The sequence below is a fragment of the Anabrus simplex genome, chromosome 10 (assembly GCF_040414725.1).
Source record: "Anabrus simplex isolate iqAnaSimp1 chromosome 10, ASM4041472v1, whole genome shotgun sequence".
Classification (NCBI taxonomy): domain Eukaryota; kingdom Metazoa; phylum Arthropoda; class Insecta; order Orthoptera; family Tettigoniidae; genus Anabrus; species Anabrus simplex.
The window spans coordinates 71,106,699-71,129,022 of record NC_090274.1 but is presented as its reverse complement, the minus strand read 5'-3'; the positions used below and the strand labels follow the sequence as shown (position 1 = coordinate 71,129,022).

At 39.5% G+C, this 22,324-nt stretch overlaps 1 protein-coding gene across 3 annotated transcripts in view; it reads left to right on the top strand.

Annotated features, from left to right (window-relative positions):
• Positions 1 to 22,324, top strand: part of 14-3-3zeta (tyrosine 3-monooxygenase/tryptophan 5-monooxygenase activation protein zeta) — a 200,880-nt gene that overhangs the window by 87,208 nt on the left and 91,348 nt on the right. For 2 of the 3 annotated variants that reach the window (XM_067154176.2, XM_067154175.2), the window contains one exon: positions 6,719 to 7,045. In XM_067154176.2, coding sequence (XP_067010277.1) covers positions 6,746 to 7,045 — 300 coding nt within the window. In that variant the 5' untranslated portion in view covers positions 6,719 to 6,745. Of the gene's footprint in view, positions 1 to 4,012; positions 4,200 to 6,718; positions 7,046 to 22,324 lie in introns of those variants that run through there. The other variant, XM_067154177.2, reaches the window with a different exon arrangement.

Below are 22,324 nucleotides of genomic sequence, written 5' to 3'. Positions count from 1 at the left end.
ATTCAGACCAAAACGTGTATGAACTGCTGAGAATAGAGGTATAAATAACTTACTTAGAAAGGCTTTCATTAACTGTATGTCGAGCATATGTTTGTAATGTGTGTAGTTTTAGAACAGAACATTTTTCAGCTTATCCCAGATTTGTGCAGGATCGCTGGAGCCCCCCAGGCTCATTTTGATTTTGGCCCTGGGTTTACGACTGGTTACTCTTCCTACGCCACGTAATTAATGTGAAAATTCCCATCCTATAGTGACAGATTCGAACTTCGGCCGTCCACGTTGAAAGCCGGCAACTAAGCCTCTACGCTAATCTCTCTCTCCCTCTCTTTTCTCTCCCCACCCAGTGTAGATTAAGAATGAAGTTAAGAATATCAATGTTAGGAAGATGCCCTGCAATGTAAACTTCAGGATTTTGTCCAAATTTCCGTTTGGTTCGTGGTGTGGGTTACTGTATTCACGTTCTAGTTAGTGAACCATGGGCAACGGCTCAGTGGCCTAGTATGTGGTCCTGAACAGTCATGGCCGTCTTTGTGCTCGGACGGCTAGGACTAGACAATAAACCGGTGGTCGTTAAAAGATTTCTCACTGCGACTGTGCACGTTTGGTAGACATTCTGCTTCACAGATTTTGCCGAGCTCAGAATCTTTTAAATCAGCCATAGACCTATGGGAGTATTAGGAATCCTGCTTGGCTCATGCCGACGATTTCGTCTTAATGGCAAACTGGGCCGAAAGTCTGCTATCTCGCGGTTGGGAAGAAATCTAAGAGAATTGATGTCAGGTTGGGAATACGAAACTGGAACGAGTAGATCATTTCAAGTATTCAGGATGTGTATTCTCCCAGGATGGTATTAAAGAAATATTGAATCAACGTGCAGCTAAGCGAATGTATTGAGCTGGCAGTTGTGACCAACAATATTCCGTAAGAAAGGTGTAAGCACCCCGGCCAAAATATCTGTACACCTGTGGTTTCAGACCAACTTTGCTGCACGGGATTGAAAGTGATTGGACTCAGGATATCTTATTTATGTGACATGAAAGTACCGAAAATGATCGCAGTACAAACATGTGGAAACAGTGGCAGAAGGGTACTCTGATTTGGGAGACGAAGGCTAATTTAAGAAATTAACTCTATAGATGAAGTACGCACGAACAGGATTCACTGGTGGGGTTATGTGAGATGAATGGTCTTTTATAAATACAGAAGATAACACATCTTTGACTAGGCCACTGTAGTTCAGACTTGTACTTGAAGTTATCCTTAACCTTAGTGTACTAATCTTCAGTTAATGATACAGTTCGTAAAACTGGGTACAGATATACCTTCAGACAGAAATCAGCACTGCAAGACCCCACTCCAAATATGTCTAACACTAGTCTGCCAAACTACAAACTGCGTGTGTTTTGCTGTTATCTTCTCTTATCTGATCTGATATTTTTCTAATTATTGTATTGCAGTTGCGGGGGCGAGGATTAGAATGAATCTACAATTTCTGCTTGTACAAAGAAGCGACTAAGTAAGGGCGACCGCCCAAGGGCTTTCAGCATGAAAGCTTGCTGCGACGATCACCAAGCCCCTGCCTGGTTCTGATACTGCTGTACACAAAAGACCAGAACACGCAATGGTTGGTAAATTTGTACGTCAGTTGACTTGTGTGGCTGAGATATCCTTCAGAACTTATTAGAACCAGTTGACAAGATGCCACAAGGTACAGACCTTTTGGACTTTCATAAGGGGATTGTGGGCTGGCACCTCGGTGGGCTGTTAGCAGTGCGATTGCAATGAACTTAAACAGGCTTAAATCAGTAGTAGCATCCGTCCTGAATAAGTAAAAGGTGGATGGGCATTGTGTCAATGGTGAATATTCTGAGCGATCTAAAATGTTGACCGACAGAAATCGCAGAACCCTGAAACGTTCATTGTCAAACAGTAAGGCACAAAACAGTTTATCCTACAGGGGTTTCATGCAGCAGCCGGAGTATTAGTTTCCATTGGAATATTGCGTACAGAGACCTACCAACTCTGATATTTCGGAAGAGCAGCGGCACATACGCCTAAATCATGAAAGTCAATAAAACTCAGTGACTGGATTATCCAGCAGTACAAGCAATTTTTTGTTATATTTTAAAAGATTAAGAAAACATTGACTTTTCGATACTTTATATTCAGAACTGTGTTCTATACTTTAGATTAGTTTTGTTTAGGAAACATTCAATTTGTAGATTCCGGCGCTCAGTTCGTATGCAACTTCATGCCTGGTACTTTTTGTTTCAGTTTGAAGTTCATGGTAGACCGCTAGTTTGCTGTTAAGAGTATTGTTACCGACCGCATTGGTCTTCTTAGAGATTCCTATCCTCGGATCAATAATGGGAGATTTAAAAAAAAAATCGTTTTGGGATAACCTTGTCTAGTCATAATCCTGACCAGATATTGCTATATTAAATGAATTACACATAGGTTTCTGTGCCCACTTAACCTACCATAGCTTTTTAATCTCGTCCTTTTGCTAGTGTCTGATTTGTTGCAGCGTATGTATTTATTCTTCTCATAACACCAGTTGTATTTTTTAACGTTTCTTACAGCTGAAAGTTGGTTCCTTTCCATAATTAGTGATGCTTTTTAGCAGTAACAGTTTGGGCCTGCTGACTGGCAAGCTACATTTTATGATACTTCAACATTATGAAATAATGGATTTTTCCTTTCGAGTTACCCCCCTGTGGGTGGGGACGGTAGAATAACACCCGCGGTAACCCCCGCCTGTCTAAGATGCGACTAATAGGGGTCCCAGGGGCTTTGAACTTTGGAGCGTGGGTTAGCGACCACGGGGCCCTTAGTTGAGTCCCGGCATTGCTTCCACTTGTGCCTAGCTCCTCACTTTCATCTATTCTTATCGACCTCCCTTGGTCAACTTGTTCTTTTCCGACCCCGACGGTATTTCGTATGCATGCCAAGGGAGTCTTTCATTTTCACGCCGTTCGTGACCCTTGTCTTCCTTTAGCCGATACCTTCATTTTTCGAACTGATCCCTTCAATTTTTTCTCTCTGATTACTGTTATTTAGAGGATGGTTGCCCAGTTGTACTTCCTCTTAAAACAATCCCCACCACCACCATCCTTCCGAGTTACGGTCGGGCTTTCTTAACTTATTTAGTGTCCGGCTCCATGGCTAAGTGTTTAGCGTGCTGGCCTTTGGTCACAGGGGTCCCGGGTTCGATTCCCAGCAGGGTCGGGAATTTTAACCATCATTGGTTAATTTCGCTGGCACGGGGTTGGGTGTATGTGTCGTCTTCATCATTTCATCCTCATCACGAGGCGCAGTTCGCCTACGGGCGTCAAATCTAAAGACCTGCACATGTCCTCGGACACTCTCGGCACTAAAAGCCATACGTCATTTCATTTCAACTCCAATTTGCAGGTTTATCCTGGTAGGTATTGGGCGCGTTATAGTACGGCGATGTTTTATTCTTTGAAGGAAGGTACTATGTATTTGGTGTATATGCTAATGAGTTACTGGTCTTGGCTTGATATTCCTCTGTAAGTAAAAAGGAAAGGTGCGTCCCATAGGATAAGTGTTCTTAATGTGTATTACGATAAAATTTGTAGAGTGGGAAACTGTTCATAATTTGCAGGTTTATCATGGTAGGTATTGGGCGCGTTATAGTACGGCGATTTTTTATTCTTTGAAGGAAGGTACTATGTATTTAGTGTATATGCTAATGAGTTACTGGTCTTGGCTTGATATTCCTCTGTAAGGAAAAACGAAAGGTGCGTCCCATAGGATAGGTGTTCTTAATGTGTATTACCATTTTATGAAAGCAAGATGTATTGCATTTTTACGTATGGGAGGAGTTTTCGCCGCAGTCAATTTGGGAGGGTTCCAGTGTTCGTGTACTATAAGGTTGGTAGTATTGATTTTCGCGCGTGTCTGCCAAGAAGAGGGGGTTACTGTGGTGCTGCCTGGTGGCAGATCGATATACTGCTGTGAGCCAGCTACGCTTTTGGCCGCAACTTCCCGGGGAGTTGCCTTTCAGTCTCTTTCTACGTCGCATCGTGGACGAGTCCAAGAACAGATGTAGTCTGCTCATTGCTGTGTGTGTGTAGTAATACTTGTGTGTGATAGACTGTAATATAAATTACAAGCTTTTGCAGCGAATAGCAAAAGAACTTATACAGGAAAGACTTGACTTTTTTTAGTTAATAGTAAGTTACCAGCAATCGGTGATTTTCATACATTCAAGTTTGTAAATTGTGTGTTATGTTTGGAATTATTGTATATTATAATTCTTATAGCATACTAAGGCGGTGCTAGTTGTTTCTTTGTGCTTTCTTGTTAGATTGCCTTTTGCATGCCCTCGTTTTGTTCTCACACGAGACCCCACCCACTCCGGTTAGCAACAAAATGTGCATAGACTCTTTGCTTCTATAAGGACATGAAAGAACTGATTTTAACAGTGGGGTTATGGCTAATGGCATATATGAACTGGACGGAATAGTATTTTCGTGTCCTAATTTTGAGTTAAAACTTGAAGATGACAGACAATTCAGCCTTGCATTATTTGAGAGCTTCTAGAAGTGTAACCTGCTTTTTTTTGCCCACTGCAGTTTGACCTGCTATACTGCCATAGTCTAGACAGGCCGGCGCCTCTTGAAGTTACTCCATGTCGGAGTACTTGTGCTAGGTAGAGCTGACATGCGTCATATTTCATCACTGCGCAATTTTCTCTACCGTTGTCGTTGATTTATATTTTTGAACAGTCATTTATTTGTGCCTACTGTAAAAGTTTTTTCGAACGATTCATTTACAGCTTTAGATATGAAGTCTTCTAGGTAATTGTCCTTGAATTGGAAATATTTTTGATAGTTGTTTTGACAGCAACTTTTCCGAGGAAATAACTCTTCATAATTTTCGATACTCTTAGGTTTTCTTTCTCCACAGTCGTCTGTGGCGCGTCGTGCATCTGCAAAAGGGTGTGTAGTGTAGCACCTCCGGTATTGATCGCAAATTCATACCCTCTTGTTTTACTGTGAAACTTCGTCTTCAGTGACATTTTTTGTGAATTTCCAATGAGATTTAGAAATGTGGGACTTCTGGGTTAGGCATAGGAGCATTGCCATTATCAGTAGGTGGATACTTGCGTTGCATTGACTGCAGAATGACGCAGCGAGGATATGAACATGATTCCAGAGGACGTAACTTAGTAGGCCGTTCAACTTGGCATGTAGGGCAGACCGGAGTTTTGTGCGGTCGTGGAATATCCGGCGAGTCCCCGGCTGTCTTGTGACGTCACATTTTCTAGATGGAGTATTGATCACAATTCCTGGAGGGAGGTTGACTATACCATCAATGTTGAACAACTTATCTTACGCGTGACATACCAAGTAATTGAATATAAATCACTGCTGTATTCAGTAACCGGGTTAGTTCAGTTTATATATATATTTAATACGCCTACACCCTTTCACGAAAAAGAGTACTGCAAATACAGCATAACCAGCGTTATGTAATAATGGAGCGAATTCTTTGTCATATTTTAGTTAGGCAAAAATATCAGTTATTAAAATGTAGGCCTCCTTAAAGAAGTGAATTTTTGGCATTGCTTTTTAGCTGGTTTTCCAATCTAGTTGGCATGTGGATGTTTAGTTGGTACTGTTGTGCACAGATAAGAAATGTCTCCGATTTTGTTTGTGATATTTCAGTTGAATTATCGTATTTAGTACTTAGAAGATACAAGGTGTATTTTGGGTGTAGCTTTCGAAGTTCGCTTTCGACATTCTGCCAATATTCTACCCAAAGGTCACTAGAGAAAATGTCTCCATTAATTTTTATGATGTATAAGCTACATTTTCACGTGTAAAAGTTCTTGGGTGATACTTCACTTTGAATGCAGATGTAAATAACTTGTATGTTTTATAAATGTCGTTGCTTTTAGAAATGTGAGGGGGGTGGGTGGGTGGGGGTAGTAGTCTACTTTCATTGCTTGATGGTTTTCGTTATTTTACTACTGTCATTGCTTGTTAAGTTTCATTTTACAATTGCGATGGTGGTTTCAGTAATGCTACGAAAGTTGGCATTGCAGTCACGTCTGCAATACAATAGCGTGTTCAATATTCTCATCATGCGTAGTAGGTATGGTATTGTACGCTAATTAGAACACTATTGTACTCCGTAAACGATATAAGTATTTTTCCTAGACTATTTACGCAAATGGAAAATCTCGGGCTTGTACTATTAATTTTGTTACCTTATCGTAATCTTGGGCCTAAATAATACAATTAATCGCACTTCCATTCACGAAGTTTGTCTACATTTTTTTCACTCGCTCTTGTACATGGGACTGATGTTTTTTTGTGGTTAAGTCGAACACATACTTCAGTGTTTATTACGTATCAGGTCTTCATTCTGAGAAGCTGTCATTTAAAATAGCCTTTTAATGTACTCGTCTATCTAATATTTCGGGATCTGTTCTCATTCCGCGGAACAGAGACGAGACTTGTCTCGGTACTATAATAGCGTTTGAGAACAATCCTGTAGGTATGTTGGATAATGAATTGTAAGGCACTGATATGATTGAGACATGAATTGTGTGTTCGTGCCCTTTGGACTTTGTTGTAAATATTACCTTTGACTTGGTAAACATGTGAACTTGGTGTGATAGTTTTATATGAACTTCAGTTTGAGTGTGAGAATGAACGGGCTGTCGTTGCTTGTGTGGTTGCAGCAACTCCACATTACCCACCTCACACAAATGTCTGTGGACAAGGAAGAGCTGGTGCAGAGGGCGAAGCTGGCGGAGCAGGCCGAGCGTTACGATGACATGGCCGCCGCGATGAAGGCCGTCACAGAAACCGGCGTGGAACTGTCAAACGAGGAGAGGAACCTGCTCTCTGTAGCGTACAAGAATGTGGTGGGGGCCCGACGATCGTCCTGGCGGGTCATTTCATCAATCGAACAGAAAACGGAAGGTTCTGAGAGGAAACAACAAATGGCCAAAGAGTACAGAGAAAAAGTCGAGAAAGAACTAAGGGAAATATGTTACGACGTTTTGGTGAGTAAAATTTAATTTGTAAAACTCGTTAACTCTCTTGTTCCTCTTTCAGTACAGAGGGATAATTTTAGGCCAGGTAATTCTGCATACAGCTGGTACATGCTATCAATTTTTTTTTTTTTTTTTAGTCTCTTAATGTATGGGCAATTAGCTTGTTTTTGTACATTGTATTGACAGTTTATTAGGAATGTAGAAATTTTGTAATTGTACTAAATGCACATACTCTTGTAATTTTTTTCGATCCTGCAGGAAAGTTTTTTTTTCTTGTGATAAAAAATAAATTCACTGAAAATAATTTCAGTTTATTTAGCCTGCCAGTAAGTATAATTTAAGGAGTGTGAATACTTGCTTCCTCGAGACGAGACTTTCACACATGCGGAACGACTGTCATTTGTTTACTTCTCACACCCTTCTCGTGCAGTGCACAATGCTGCCAACCTCTCTAAACTGTTGGCCAGTAGGAATGCAAGTAGCTACTTCAGCAATGAAAATGGGGTGTAATGCTCTTCATTGGGTTGTAAAAGTAAATGTACTTCTGGGGGCAGGATGGTGGGTTCCTAGAAGTCTTAATGGATGAACACATCTCTCCTCTGAGACGCATTCTAAGTAGGATTTAATTAATTTCCACTTGCTTATAATGTTAGAAAAATCTTGTCTCGAAGGGTCAATTTTGACCTTACCAATTACTTGAAATTTATAAATCAATGGAATATGTTCAGAATTTGTGTAATGTAATTGTAGGTGTACAGGGGCAAGAGTTGTAATTGTGCCCCTGAGGACTGAATCCCTGTTCTCCTATTGAGCATTTTAGCTGATTCTTATTGGATGGCCGATGCATGAGAATTGGAAGGATCCAATGAACTTGAACTAAGGGATGCTCCCAGTTTGCGGGTATCATGGAATGGTGCTGACACAACTAGTGTGTTTCCTTGACACTTTCAGGTTTTACTTACCAGCTGTGTAAGGAGGTCGTCAGGACATTTTTGCTGCCTCCTTTTAAAATTATCCATCTCTGGTAGTTAACATTTCACGGTGGATATTTTTCATATTTCCCCACAAACCTACTATGCTGGCGTAGCGGAGGAGAGGTGATACTCCCACGTGGCGCGTCCCAGGTGGCAGATAGGGGGGTCCTAACAGACTTGCCAGCGGACTTGAGGGAAATAAAATAGCCCTCGCGGACCAAACACACAACCCCCTGTAGGTGGGGGACGCAGACACTGAATACACCCACGGTACCCCCTGCCTGTCGTAAGAGGCAACTAAAAGGGGCTACCAAGGGATGATAAAATTAGAACCATGATACTGCTTGTAATTAGTACCATCTCGCAGGGAACACCATGGGTCGCTTTTACTTGTGCGTAGTACCACTGTGTTAAGTACACAGTAGGTTTGTGATTATTAGCAACAGTGTGTGCTCAGGATTCATTTTACAGTACCTGTGATTCGTACCACTATGTGAGACACTACGGTTCTTCCTTGCCTATGATTAGTACCCACTATGTGAGGAACACCATGGTATAGCGTGAGTCCCTGTGGTTAGTCCACTTATGTGAACACCTTAGGTTTGTGCTGCCTGTAAATAGCGACACTGTGCGAAACACCATAGGTCTCTGTTACATGTGTGGATTACATTACCTCAGAGTATTACCATAATGTGTGGAATACTGCGAGTCTACGCTACTTCTGATTTAATACTGCAACATGACAAATACCATGGTTCTACTTTCCTAGCGATAAGTACCATTATGAGGGGCCGATGACCCGGATTTTAACTTTACTGTTTAACTGTAACTTTGGACACTTTTAAAATTAAACTACCAACAAATCTCACAGTTTGAAAGATAAAATAAAGTTATTGGCAACAAACTCTTAATGAGACTGCATTAAATATATATGGAACATTTGAGTGACTTCATGTTATGCTTGAGAAGTTACAAAAGAAGGGTGTCCAAAGTTAGACCCTCAAGTGGAGTAACTTAGGACATGGCTTTGTTTCACACTGCTGACCATAGTTGTACATGCTAAGTCAAATAATAACCATCACTTCATATTCTTACATATATTTTAGCATATTTTCCTCGCTGTACATGAGCTCAACTGACATTTGTGCCTCAACTACTACGGGATGTTAATATAACCAACCGTTGTTCCTTGTCTTACAAAGATTGATTTCAGCCATTTACCAAATGGGATTTATAAAATCTAAAACTAGATCTGTCTTTCATACAAACTTCATTGGGAGCAGATATAATGTACAAAACATCCTCTACGATGGTGGTGATCTTGTTTCTATTGCCCACGAACTACATTTTAACAGTTTTCGGCAACTTCGAGGTGCTGGAATGTTGTCCTACAAGGGTACTTTTACATGCCAGTAAATCTACCAACACGAGGCTGAGTCTCTGAGCACTTTCAAATATCACCGGACTGAGCCAGGATGGCCAGCGCTTCAACCATCTGAGCCACTCGGCTCGGCAGTTATGCTAAAAGTTCCCTCTTTTATGGTTTCCCCACATGTGACGCTTCTAGTTACTGCCAACGTTGTTTCTTCAGGGTGTTAGGTTGTGTGGTTTGGTAAGGTGTGTAGAAAACACAAATGTTAAGTCAGTTACCATTTCAAGAAACAAATGTACAGTGGTTGGACTTTCAGATCTCTGTACCAATGTCCAAAGTTACACTGCGTCTCAAGTACCCTGTTTGACAGTAACAGTCTAGCAGATCTTTGCTCAGTCATAATAAAGTCTTATTTTGTCGTGAAAGGTGTCTGATTTTCTGAGGGGACTCTCTAAACGATTCCTGTTGCCTGATGTTTCTTTGCTGAGAAACCTATATCAGTTAGCATTCTTAGACTGAATGCTACTTGTGGCTTGAAATGAATTGTTTGTGTGGCCAGCAGCATTTACTCGCAGGAATCTCCCTGCAAATCTTTGATCTTGACAAGCTGACAAATCATAAATACATCTTTTATTAACAAATACATCGCAAATGGGAAATATTCCGGTGGCAGTGGTCACTTACAGTAGTGTAGTAACATAATTACCCAACAAAGTACAACATTATGGCTTACAATACTATAGGTTGAGCTTACTACTAGCTGAACACAAGTGATTAAATTAAACTTAAAACATAACTTCTCAACAACTGGAGTACAACAAGCAATTTCACAACATACTATAGTTTAAGTTTTAAAATTCTAAATCCATCCTATACAAATTCACACAGCTTAAGTATTTCCCAGTACTTAACACTACAACTTACAATACTATAGGTTGAACTTAATACTAGCGTGTTGTGCAGTGTAAATATATATATACACCGAGCCAAGTTTCACGAATGGTTGAATTTCATGCACAAATAGTTCAGCTTTAATATATCTGTTCATCTTTGTTAGCTAATGTGAGTAACAAGCTGAATATAGTATAATTTAACTCCTTTTCTTAGGGGAACTGTGAAATAATGCTGTAACTTGTGTTTGAAAGTTATAATGAAAAATGAGGTGATTGGCTCAGTTAGAAGATACTGTTTTTTATTTGCAACACAACAGAGAAAATCTGAACCAACATGAATAAGAGAACAGTAGTTTCTTGCTCTGCAGTACTGTTATTTTTTGCTGTTTAGGAAATGTTCTTAAGAGTGATCGTGTAAAGGAGCAGCTCTGTTCAATTTTGTATACAGTCAAGGTTTCAGAGTTTCCTACTATTACTGGACCTCATGAAAGTGTTCAAATGTGCTGTCATTTGAATATACAGGTTTAATGTTTGTTTTCACTTGCTGTTACGAAGTGATGTCTTTATTTAAAGAATTGTCAATATGACTTATTACTGTAGATGGGATGGGATTAATTTAATTCACTATCTGGGTCTAGGTTTTCACAAGATACTCTTTACATGTGTTAATACTTGAAGGCTTAAATCAAGGTTTCAATAGAAAGCATGCCTTTTCCAGATTTCTTTGCCTTTATTAACATAAATTGTACTATCATACATTTAGTGACGGCAATAAAACAGATCTACACTACACATTGTACTGCAAGTACAACTTTGTATGGTTTGTGCTGAAGATTAACTCGTGTGTTAAACTCCCCCTGCTATCTAAGCAAGAGACCTGTATTGCACTATAACTAGCTTTGTTTTGAAAATAAAAAAATAAATTTAATCAAATAAATTGTACATTGTATCTTCCCATATCTTATACGGAGGGTTGCCCCAGTTAATAGGCCTACAGGACGCAACCTTAAGCGCACGTGCCCCTCCTGGAAGCAGCTGCATGGTTTTGTTTTTTTTTCCTGATCAGTGTGAAAGTACATCATATGGTCATGTCATAAGATTGCCTCATGGCGTGCCGAATTGCAGATATACGGCAAGGCTACTTTGTTGGCCTTTCCAATGCTAATTTCTCATCAACTATTTTACAACAGTGTAAAATGAAGTCTCAACACTCTGTATGCGATGTGATAAAATTACATCAGAATGGTTTCCCTCCTGAAGCAACTTCTTCCGAGAAGACTGCCACCGAAGGGAGTTAGATCATCCAGGACTCCGGGCATCATTAAAAAGGTAAAGGTTGCTGTCCTGAAGGAAACTCCAACTCAGACACTTCGCCAGCCACACAAGCACATCTAAATGTACAGTCTACCATATAATTAAAGATGATCTAAACCTGGTAAAGCGGCATAAGGCACGTGGACATGCTTTGAAAGCAGGGCACGTTAAAGAACGGTTCACTAATGTTAGAAAATTATACAAAAACTACCTAGCGCGAGATAAATGGCAGTTGGTTGTTGCCTTGGATGAAGCTCTGGTTTATTTTGTTGACAGCAACAAGCCTGGGTAAATAACTATCACCCAAAAGGCCAAAAAGGGCACTCAAACTTCGTCAAGGAAAACAAAGAAAAGTTTGCTAGGATATTCAGGGTAGTGGCAGGATATTGTACCCAGGGTTAGCTCAGAATCCTTAGAATGCCAAAAAAATGGGATCAATACTACCTACTTCCAGAAAAATGTCTTGGACCCCTGTTTTGATGAAGATACCCCTCGACTGTACGGTGGGTATACTTCAAATGTCTGGATCCACATGGATAAAGTAGTCATACTGCCAGATCATCAGTCACCTACTATGAGAGAAAATTAGACAGGTGTTCGTGTCATACCATTTAGCGACATCTCTGTCAAATCACCGGATTCCTCACCGATGGATTTCTGGCTTTCTTCTAGACGTCCCCCACTATTGAGGGTCTTTGGAAAGTGTGCAAGGGGGTATGGGACAATATTACTCTTCCTGTACGCCATCAAAGTTCTCTACAGTGGAAATTGCCCGTGGCTATCACAGAGCACAACTGCGTCTGGAGAAAAGGAATTGCCTAGGACGAAAGGATTACATAAAATCATTTTCATGATCCATATCGCACTTCAATAGATTTACAATTAAGTATTTATTATTTTCCACCTAGTCGATACCACTTTTAACTATTAAATTGCCTTAAGCAATCATTGTATCGACTAGGTGGAAAATAATAAATACTTAATTGTGAATCTAGGACAAAAGGTACGTCAAAATCGACCAAGCTTAACTGGGGCAACCCTCCGTATGCTACTCCTTCAGTTTCATTGCTGTTTTCTCAGGGTTCTTTTCCTCTTACTTCAACCTCTAATTCTTCAAAGCTTAACTACAATAGAACCCCTATTTAACGGTTTTACAGGGACCTGATATTTTTAACCTTTAATTGGGGTTTACCTTAAATAGAGCTTTCAATAGAAAGCATGCTTTTTCCAGATTTGTGCTTTTATTAACATAAATTGTACTAGCATACATTTAGTGACAGCAATAAAACAAGGAGAGATCTACACTACACATTGTACTGTAGTTACAACTTTGTATGTTTTATGCTGAAGATTAATGCCCGGTTTCTTCAACGAATGTTAAGTGTAAACACTGCTGTTAAGGAGACTTAACACATCATTTAACAAAATGGTCTTCTCATCAAGAATTGTTAATTCTAACAATTGTTACATCTTGTGTTAAATTAATCTAGCAGCACCCCTGTGTTAAACCTCTTAACAGTTGGCTAAAATTTCAAAATGGAGACATTTAGAAGACGTAAGTTTGAAGCTTTACTGCTGTATGAGGACTATTTATAAACTGAAGAAGGCAAAGGATAACCCATACTAAGAAATAACGACCTTTTAGAGTTGTCGGAAGAAAGATCTATAATTACCAAAGCCATATTGAACAAGGTACTTACTAGACGATACAGGTTAGTTTCCAACAGATTACAACTTACCAGTCTCTCCAGTGCAGCAGTTGCTTATAGATTTTACAAGGATGGGTCAGACCCTGCGTCCAATCGATTTCAACTAGCTTAATGTACCTGCTGGGGGATACTCAACAGTAACTCGTGTAGAAGGGTTTGGGTCAATACCGTACAGTTTTGTTTTCGAAATAAATGAGGACAAATGTCATGAGGCAGGATCCGCTTCGGACCGTGTGGAGGGGATAGAACACTAAAATGCGAACACATTTAACTTGAACTTGTTAGGTCCGCACCCTAATAATTTCCGAAAAAATTAAGAATTCCCGATTGTAAAGCACCGCGTATATACTTGAAAAGTTGCACACTAGTCAAGTGTAGCTGTGGCCGAGTGGTCATCCTACTTATCTACGAGCCACGACGATGAGAGTTCGAGTCCCGCGTTAGATTACTTTTTTAAAATACAAATTTAATTATTTCAGGGAATGTGAAGGTAAAAATGCAAATAAAAGTAATGATCAAATTGCAATGGAACTTGATTTCCTACCTCACATTAATATAGTCCGCCTCTGTGGTGTAGTGGTTAGTGTGATTAGCTGCCACCCCCGGAGATCCAGGTTCGATTCCTGGCTCTGCCACGAAATTTGAAAAGTGGTATGAGGGTTGGAACGGGGTCCACTCAGCCTCGGGAGGTCAACTGAGTAGAGGGTTCGATTCCCACCTCAGCCATCCTCGAAGTGGTTTTCCGTGGGTTCCCACTTCTCCTCCAGGCAAATGCAAAGATGGTACCTAACTTAAGGCCTTGGCCGCTTCCTTCCCTGTCCCACCATTCTTCTTTCCATCCCTCCACAAGGCCCCTGTTCAGCATAGCAGGTAAGGCCACCTGGGGTGGGTACTGATCATTCTCCCCAATTGTATCCCCCGACCCAAAGTCTGAATCTCCAGGACACTGCCCTTGAGGCGGTAGAGGTGGGATCCCTCGCTGAGTCCAAGGGGAAAAACCGACCCAGAGGATAAACAGATTAAGAAGAGATCCAGCAGTAACTGTGAGAACGTTTAGACCTATATTAATTTTAGGTAGAAAAGTGTACCGGTACTGCAATTTGCGTAATATTTTTGTCCAATTTTTAAATAATGCTCCCTGAAACGAGACTGGGACTTACGTGTACGACGCTCGCAGACAAGTACGATGACCACTATGCCACAACTCCTAAATACATACGCCTTGCATTGGAATCGGGGTTTCATCAATTTTTCAGAAGTTATTAGGTTACGGACCTGACATGTTTAAGTAAAATTTGTTCGCCTTTAGTGTTATATCACCTCCACTTCGTCCAAAGCGGAGGTTTGTAATGACATCTGACCTCGACACTTTCCATGTAGGCCTAATTGTAGGGGCAAAAGATCTTCATAGGTCGACGTCCCGAACAAATAGTATTTTTTTTTAAAAGGAAAAAGGCCTAATTGTAGGCGTCTATGTTCACGAGGGCAAGAAAAGTGTGTGTAGAATTCTACAAAGAATTCTTGCTGCAATTGCAGCATTAACAAGGCACTACATTATTTTCCCTGCAATAAAAGAATGCCCAAAAATCATTCAAAACATCAATTATCACATTTTCCTGGTGATGTAGGAACCTTAGATTGCATTCCTGCAAGAATAGGCTATATAGAATATTGTGATATAACAGTCCGTTATTTCATTTTTTAAGCACAATTTTAAATTAAAACTATAACAACATTTGTCTCACATTCATCATAACGCTGTTGTTGCCTCTTACTTGACAAGTTTCTCTTAGCGGTCTCCTATAAAAATGTCAACCATGTGTCTGTGTGACAAAATACTATTTCAACACGCCACTAGGAGCGCTATATGTAAAGAAACAAGACTCTCACTGCCAAACGCGTTCAGAAATCTTACGGAAATGTGTTAATTTGTCTTTAACAATTGTTTCGTAAAAATTGTTGGATGTTCGTGAAACAGGGTACTTTTAAACGAAGTGTTAAATTAATAACAATTGTTAGTTAACATTTGTTAAGAAAAATTTAAGAGTTGAAGAAACGGGGCCTAACTCTTCTGTTAAACTGCTCCTATCTAAGCAAGAGACCTGTATTGCACTAGAACTAGCTTTTGTTCTTTGAAAAAAAATCAAATAAATAGTTGGGTTCGCCCTAACAAATTTGTTCCTTTGTGCTATCAGATAAGACCTATGCTATTTGCTGAACCCCACTGAATAATTTTTGAAGGTACATAGATAAGGAAAAGGAAATACGGTTGCTGGATGATGGATCATTCTCATACATGCATCTTCATTGTACACTAGTCTTTCAGGAGCATTCAGTCTGCAAGCCTCTTAGTGCTTCAATATTCCTCTATTTGTAACCAGATCTGTAGCTTCTTTTCAACTGACCAGGGAAATTTATGGATAACTTGAATTTTCAAATAAAAAAGCATGTTAAATATCAAGCATTTGACTTATTATTAGTTACACTGATTATTTTCATGAAAAGAATATCCAAGTAAATAAGGGTAACAATAAGACATAACATTACAGGTTTTTTTTTCGTGAATGATCAGTTTTGTAGTCTCCTTGATTTAACATGCTTTTTCTGTAGAAAATTCAAGTGATCCTCTTAAAACTCGCCAGAAATTGTTTTCATTGTTATTAAGGAATGTGTTTTGCTGTTATTTCTGATAATGGTGAGCCCATGGTTAACCTTCTTTTTGACCGATTTTTGTCTGTGAATGCAAAACTGCTTCAGTTTAAAGTTGTCAGACATTTAACCCTAACTGCCCGCACTCTAAATTCCTCTTCTGCCTTGAATAGTCTTGAGCAAGTTTGACTTCTTTTTCATAGGTTCTTAACTTCCCTGACCAAAACAAATAGAAATAAAATATTTCATAATTTTAACATTCCTGTGACTAAATGCAAGTTTTGCCCCATTGGGAATTACATTAATTCTGCATATATATATAATATATAATTTTGTCTGTACATTGCTTAGAATTTGAAAAGAATGGTATTTCTGTATCGGTCATGTTCATAGTAACAAGGAAATGCACTTCTTTCTTTTCCGTAATTTCTGTCTCTGTCTGTATGTATGTATGTACACGCATCACGAGAAAACGGCTGAAGAGAATTTAATGAAAATTAGTATGTGAAGTCGGGGGGGGGGGGGGTGAGCCTCTACAATCTACGCTATAAATCATTTTACTCAGAGTGAAATGGTAGTTTAGGGGAAGGCCTAAAATCTAATTCTGAAATATTTATATTATTAGTGGTCCTATCGATAAATACTACATAACTAAAGTTGTATAGAGTTCAGTTACCGATCATTTCTGTTGTACATTGTTACCGTACCGGCTTTGATAATACAGATATTCATGAATTTGTATTTTTGTTGCCAAGTCCATATCAACACCGAGCCACGAGAAAATGGGTCAGCAGAATTTAATGAAAGTTGGTATATAGAATCGGGGAATAAGAAACTACAGTCTAAGTTATAAACAATTCTATTCGCCCTGTATGGAATTGTAGTTTAGGGGCAGGCGCCTAAAATTCAATTTTTAAATACCGGTACTTATGTTATATGTCCTACATAACAAAAGTTCTTCAGAATACAAATTCCGACAGTTTGTTTTTGTTCAATTTTACTGTATCAACTATAAGAGTGGTATTTCAGTCGGAAGGAAACTAAATGTGAAGGCCTACAATATTGAAAGCGCATAAATAACATTACATTGACCATTGTTTGTGGTGATGTTCTTTGTCTCTTATGCTGCCGCTCAATTCCGATAGATGGGATTACTGATGCGTACTGAGTATAATAGCCTGACTGATTTTTGGCGGGAAATGGCTGGGGAGTTAGAAAACTTTCTTCTGTAGCATGTTATTTCTCTGGTTCATACATTTTCTGATACTGCTGGTGCGTAACACACTGGTTCATCATAGTATTCCAGCTATTCGATCCCTACTCTGATGCGCTGGTTTGAATGAGCAGTGTGCACTCTTAAGGCAGAGGGTCACTAGTAGTAGTAGCAGCATGACCTGGTCAAGAATTACAACTGAGGCATGTTCCAAATTATAGCAACACAATTCACTAAATAACTCAAAATTTAACTCTGAAAAGAGCCGTTTCTTAAAGAGAGCTTCTCCCACTTCACTTTTATTAAATTCTACATTCATTTCATTCAAAATTAGCAGTGCAGATGGGGTTTCTCCTCTGGCTTGGAGGAAATAATTGCTTCCAAGTCAGATTTTTCCACCGCCAGTGCAGTGAATTGAGATTTTCCGACTCGTAGGGTACTTCTAGGAAACAGATTAGGATAAAGGGCATAGTTTATGGCCTGGGACTCCATTATTCGACCCCGCACCCCCACCCCGTCATAAAAAAAGACTTAAGAGTGTTCATGGTTCATCGCTGTCTGCGGCCTGGTCATTCCAGGTCTGGAACTTTGGACTGTTAGATCGGCAGCGTAGTACTGTTCATTGAAAGTGACAAAATGAGTGGATTTTCATTTGATCCAGTATTTCATGTGAAATCATTGCTTTTACTCGAGCCATTCCTACTGAGGTCATTGTAATGACCTATGTTAATTTCAGTTGGGAAAACCACTAAAACAGTCTTTCTGAGGATGTAAAACGGCACGTGGAGAGTGATTCTGCCATTATAATGCAATTCCCCAACCTGATTGTGACTGATGGTAGGTAAGCAGGCCTACCATTAAAATGAAAATTTTCTAACGCAGTCTTTATGAGAAAATACGTTTGGTGATTTGTCACATTTCTAGGGTAACGTTATGAGCTATGCAATTTAATACAGTCTTGCTCACAACGTGTACTCTACCTAACCTACAATTCTGTATACAGTGTAGAATTCCGTAACGAAGCACGGGTACATCAGCTAGTCAAATATAAAATTGCATTGCTCTATGGATTAATTTCATCCGTTAAATGCGGGCTTACGCTACATCATTGTTTGGCTGCTTATGGGGTCACTTCGAATGCACAAAACCTTCCCCCAGTGCAAAAATTAACGGGTTTGTCATTTTGTTCTATTAATAGTGACTATCAGTGTCTACATTTTTCTGGACTTTTCTGTATTTTCAGGGCTAGTCACATAAGGACTGTTCTGATTTTCTCTAGAGTAGTTAAAGTTCAGTCTCTTTAGCTGGAATAAAATAAATTGCCAGAAATACCAAATGCCAGGATCTAAGAACTAGTAAGGATATTTTTCAAGGTGAAGGACTTACAGGCTATGTTGGCAATTCTTTTCAATTATGGTCTGACTTTGAAAAACATCAAGGAGTTATTTTGAGTTACTCCAGATTGATTTAAATGTCCTCCAAGACAGCAATCTTCAGAGGGTGGAGTTAACTGAAAATGTCTTATGAACCCTTGCAGTGAGAATTACTTCAAAAGGAATCCTGGTCGTGGTCAGGTATTTGTTCGAGATTAGTAAACATACACTTAATGCTGCTGATTAAACCAAGGTTTGCAGGTGGAGGGCCTTTCATTCAAATGTAGTAAATATAAACACGGAACTGGGTTGTCACTGGCACTCGCTGAAAAAAGAAACTTGTCTTGGACACTAGGGTTTCTTGTGATGGAAGAGGGAACTGTTAGGAAGGTTGCGTATGTAATCACTAACAGGAAAGACTACTTACCTGTAAATGGCGAAGGTGGTGATTGTCTTCAGGGGAAATACATTACAGCACTAACAAAATGAGAAAGGAGGTCCCATCCTCCAAGCAATGGACTTAGGTGGTGGGGGTTCAGTGAATGTTTACCGTGCCCATACAATTGGAGATCTTCCTCACTCATACATTTTTTAATACTGAAGTTCGTCAAACAAGAATGCTTCAGCAAAGGAAATTATCGATTGGGCAGAGGAATTAATGCATTTTAACTTTCCACATCGATGAGGTAACAGGAATTCTCTACTCTAAAATAAAACTTCTGAGGTTCCCTAACCTTCCGTGTTGAGGTTAACACGGCCCTCCATAGTCTCTACCCAGTTTTGTGGATTGACTTTCTGAAGCGAGCATTTCCTTCCTCCTGAATTGGTGAATCCAGCATTCTGCATACGCTTCTGATCTACAGATTGTTTGGCGATGTCACGGATTTCTGAACCTGGCAATGTACTCCCTATGTTGGCAGTGATAAATGTTTCACAAAGTGGTTAGCGTTCTCATGCCCCAACATTTTGTAACAATTACCTGCTTCCTTTTCACATCTCGATACAGTGTGCTATTATCTTCAGTAGGCCATTTGTGCTCTTCACTACAAGACCTGCACTTGACACTTGTACCTACAGTAGAATTCCATTAGTCTGGCATCCAACAGTCCGGAACGCCCGATGGCCCGGCTCCATTCCAGGATTTTAAAAATGTTATCTCTTAATAATGATCTCTCATGAACAATTTGATGCATTATTTGTCAAAACCAATTTAAGTGTATTTTTTATTATTTCAAAGTTAATGGTGCAAATGTATCTGATACAATCCATTTGTTATGCATTGACTTACTTAAATACCTCTACAGTATCTCTGGAAATATTCAGCCTAGAAGGCTGTGTGCGATACTGAGTACTGGAAAGCCAACCATATGATTAAAAAAAGATTCCAGAAATTGAATGTATGGGCCACATTAAAAAATGGATGGGACCATGCCTTCAAAAATTGAAGCGGACAGAAGGAAAAGAAAAGTTGTAGGTGGAAGGACTCTAAATGTTAAAGGAAGACTTACAGATAAAAACATCGATGAACTCCAGCGTTATTATGGAATGGCAATAAGAAACAATACGTTTGAAAAGAGTGTGTTATTAAACTAATGATTCGGCTGATCAACATTTTACGGAAAAACTCCGTGTTACAGCTGTTTTCGCTGAACGCCTTAACCCATATCGTAGTAAGAGGTACCGCCTGATAGTCCGGCATTGTTGGTAATCTGGCACCGGGCTGGTCCCGAATGTGCCGGACTATCGGAATTCTACTGCAAGATTGGGTTGTTCACCTTTTCAGCAAATTAACTTTACAGGAAGAATTTTTCTGTCTGTTCTACTGGGCATTGCTGAGATAATACAAAGTGATGGGAATGTTATGCTATAGTGAGTACTGGAAAGCAGCTTAAGACTTTGCTTATTTTCTGCTGTAATACTCAGTTGCCTTTGCAGCCTACATAACTCTTGAGCCCTACACACATATATTTAATTATTTTCCAGGAAAAGCAAGAGACTAAATATGAAATACTGTATACCTACAAAAAATTGAGGCTTGATGAGGAATGTTTAATGGCTGCCTTTTTCTTTCCAATGAAAATACTATTTTGTTCATAACTCTTCTTAATGGTTAGATGTTTAAAATATCCCTCTTTTTTACTTGTTCAAGGCTACTTACAAATAGAGGATTGAGGAGATGCTGCATTCTTTTAGAGGTTGCAGACTAAATGCTGAAAGACATAATGGTTGATAATGAAGATGAATGTTTCTAATTAGCTTAATCATTTGAGTGAGGGGGGGGGGGGAGGGGGATCGTAACACCCCAAATGACTGCAAGACTGAGAACTTGATTGGCTTGAATTTTGCTGGGATGGTCAGTAAATATGACATAGTATTCATTTTATAGTGCTTGTTAACTTCTCTGCTCCCTCCTATCTTGGGTAAATAAACAGATGCCTGTGAAATGCTGTAAGCTGTGTAGCCTGATGTAGTAGGTACTGAAAATTTACAATCCTGAGGAGGAATTCAGTTTAAGTGTTGAGGATTGATAATGTTTTCTTTGAAGTAAATTGTCAGGAATGTTTGATTTTGAAGTAAGTCTCTATAGAGTTCTGTACAATTTAGAATTAGTAAATGAGCATTCTGCCTCTTCACAGAAATTGTTACCAGGTCTATCTTATCTGGGAGATAAGAATGAGAAATGCCTTGATAATGTTATCTTGTTGATAATTCATACAGAAGCCTTGTGTATGGGGAGTGGGACACTATCTCAGTGCTTGAAAATAATGTTTCCTTACTGGTATCAAATTTAAAGTTTTTTAAGTAATGAGTAGGCCTATATACAATTGTTCTAGTGTCATTTCCTTTCCCTGAACTTTTTCTCTACAATATAATGTAGACAAAGTATGGAGGTGCAAATGCAATCTCATTTCTGACAGTTTGGCTGCCTCCTTAATTGCTCTTTGAATAGATTACATTCTGGTTAATTGGGCCTTGGGTTGTAGTGACTAGCCATTTAATAGTATAAAATGAACAGGATCCTGCTGGAATAACTGATTGTGAGGGTATGTAAAGACTCTGAAGGTATGCAAATGGTCACCAAGCAACTGACCAGTGGTCGGCATTTTCGACTGGTCTAGGCAGATCTGTGAATTTGATCCATTCCATAAGAATCTCCCTAACACCTGTATGAAACCTATGTGTTTTGTCTTGTTGACCACTGGAATCCATAGGCTCCTATGGCCAGTTCGTACTTGAAGCAGCTTGAAACGGCTGTAACTGGGACTTGCCTGATCATGCTATGGATTTCACGTCCTCTATGATTCGTGTAATCTTACGAGGCCAGGCAAGGTGCTGTATCCTTTGACATGGCAGTAACCGGAACACGAGTAAGATTTCTGCTCCAAAATCCTATGGACTGTAATGAATGCCTGTTATTTCAAGCATTGTCTTCTGGCTCAAACAGTTTGCAGAATATTGACTATTATCAGAGAGTCAGTTTTCCTGTTTTGCGCTTCTCATATGAGGCTTGTATCATGTCAACTGTAAGGAGTTCTATGCTGAGGATGACATTCTATTCATTTCCCTTTTATCTTAGCTTCTTTGATCAGTTGTATCAGCCTGTATTTGGCATTTCAAAAGACATGACCAAATACGCTGGTTTCCTCCATTTTTCATGCCTACCCATGGGACCTTGGAACATTCTGCGATACATCTGTATTTCAAAGTCCTGCAGTCAGTCCATTGACTGAGCCTTTAGATCCATCCTTAAGACACCATTAAGCAGCACCAGTAACAGTTCACAACATGCT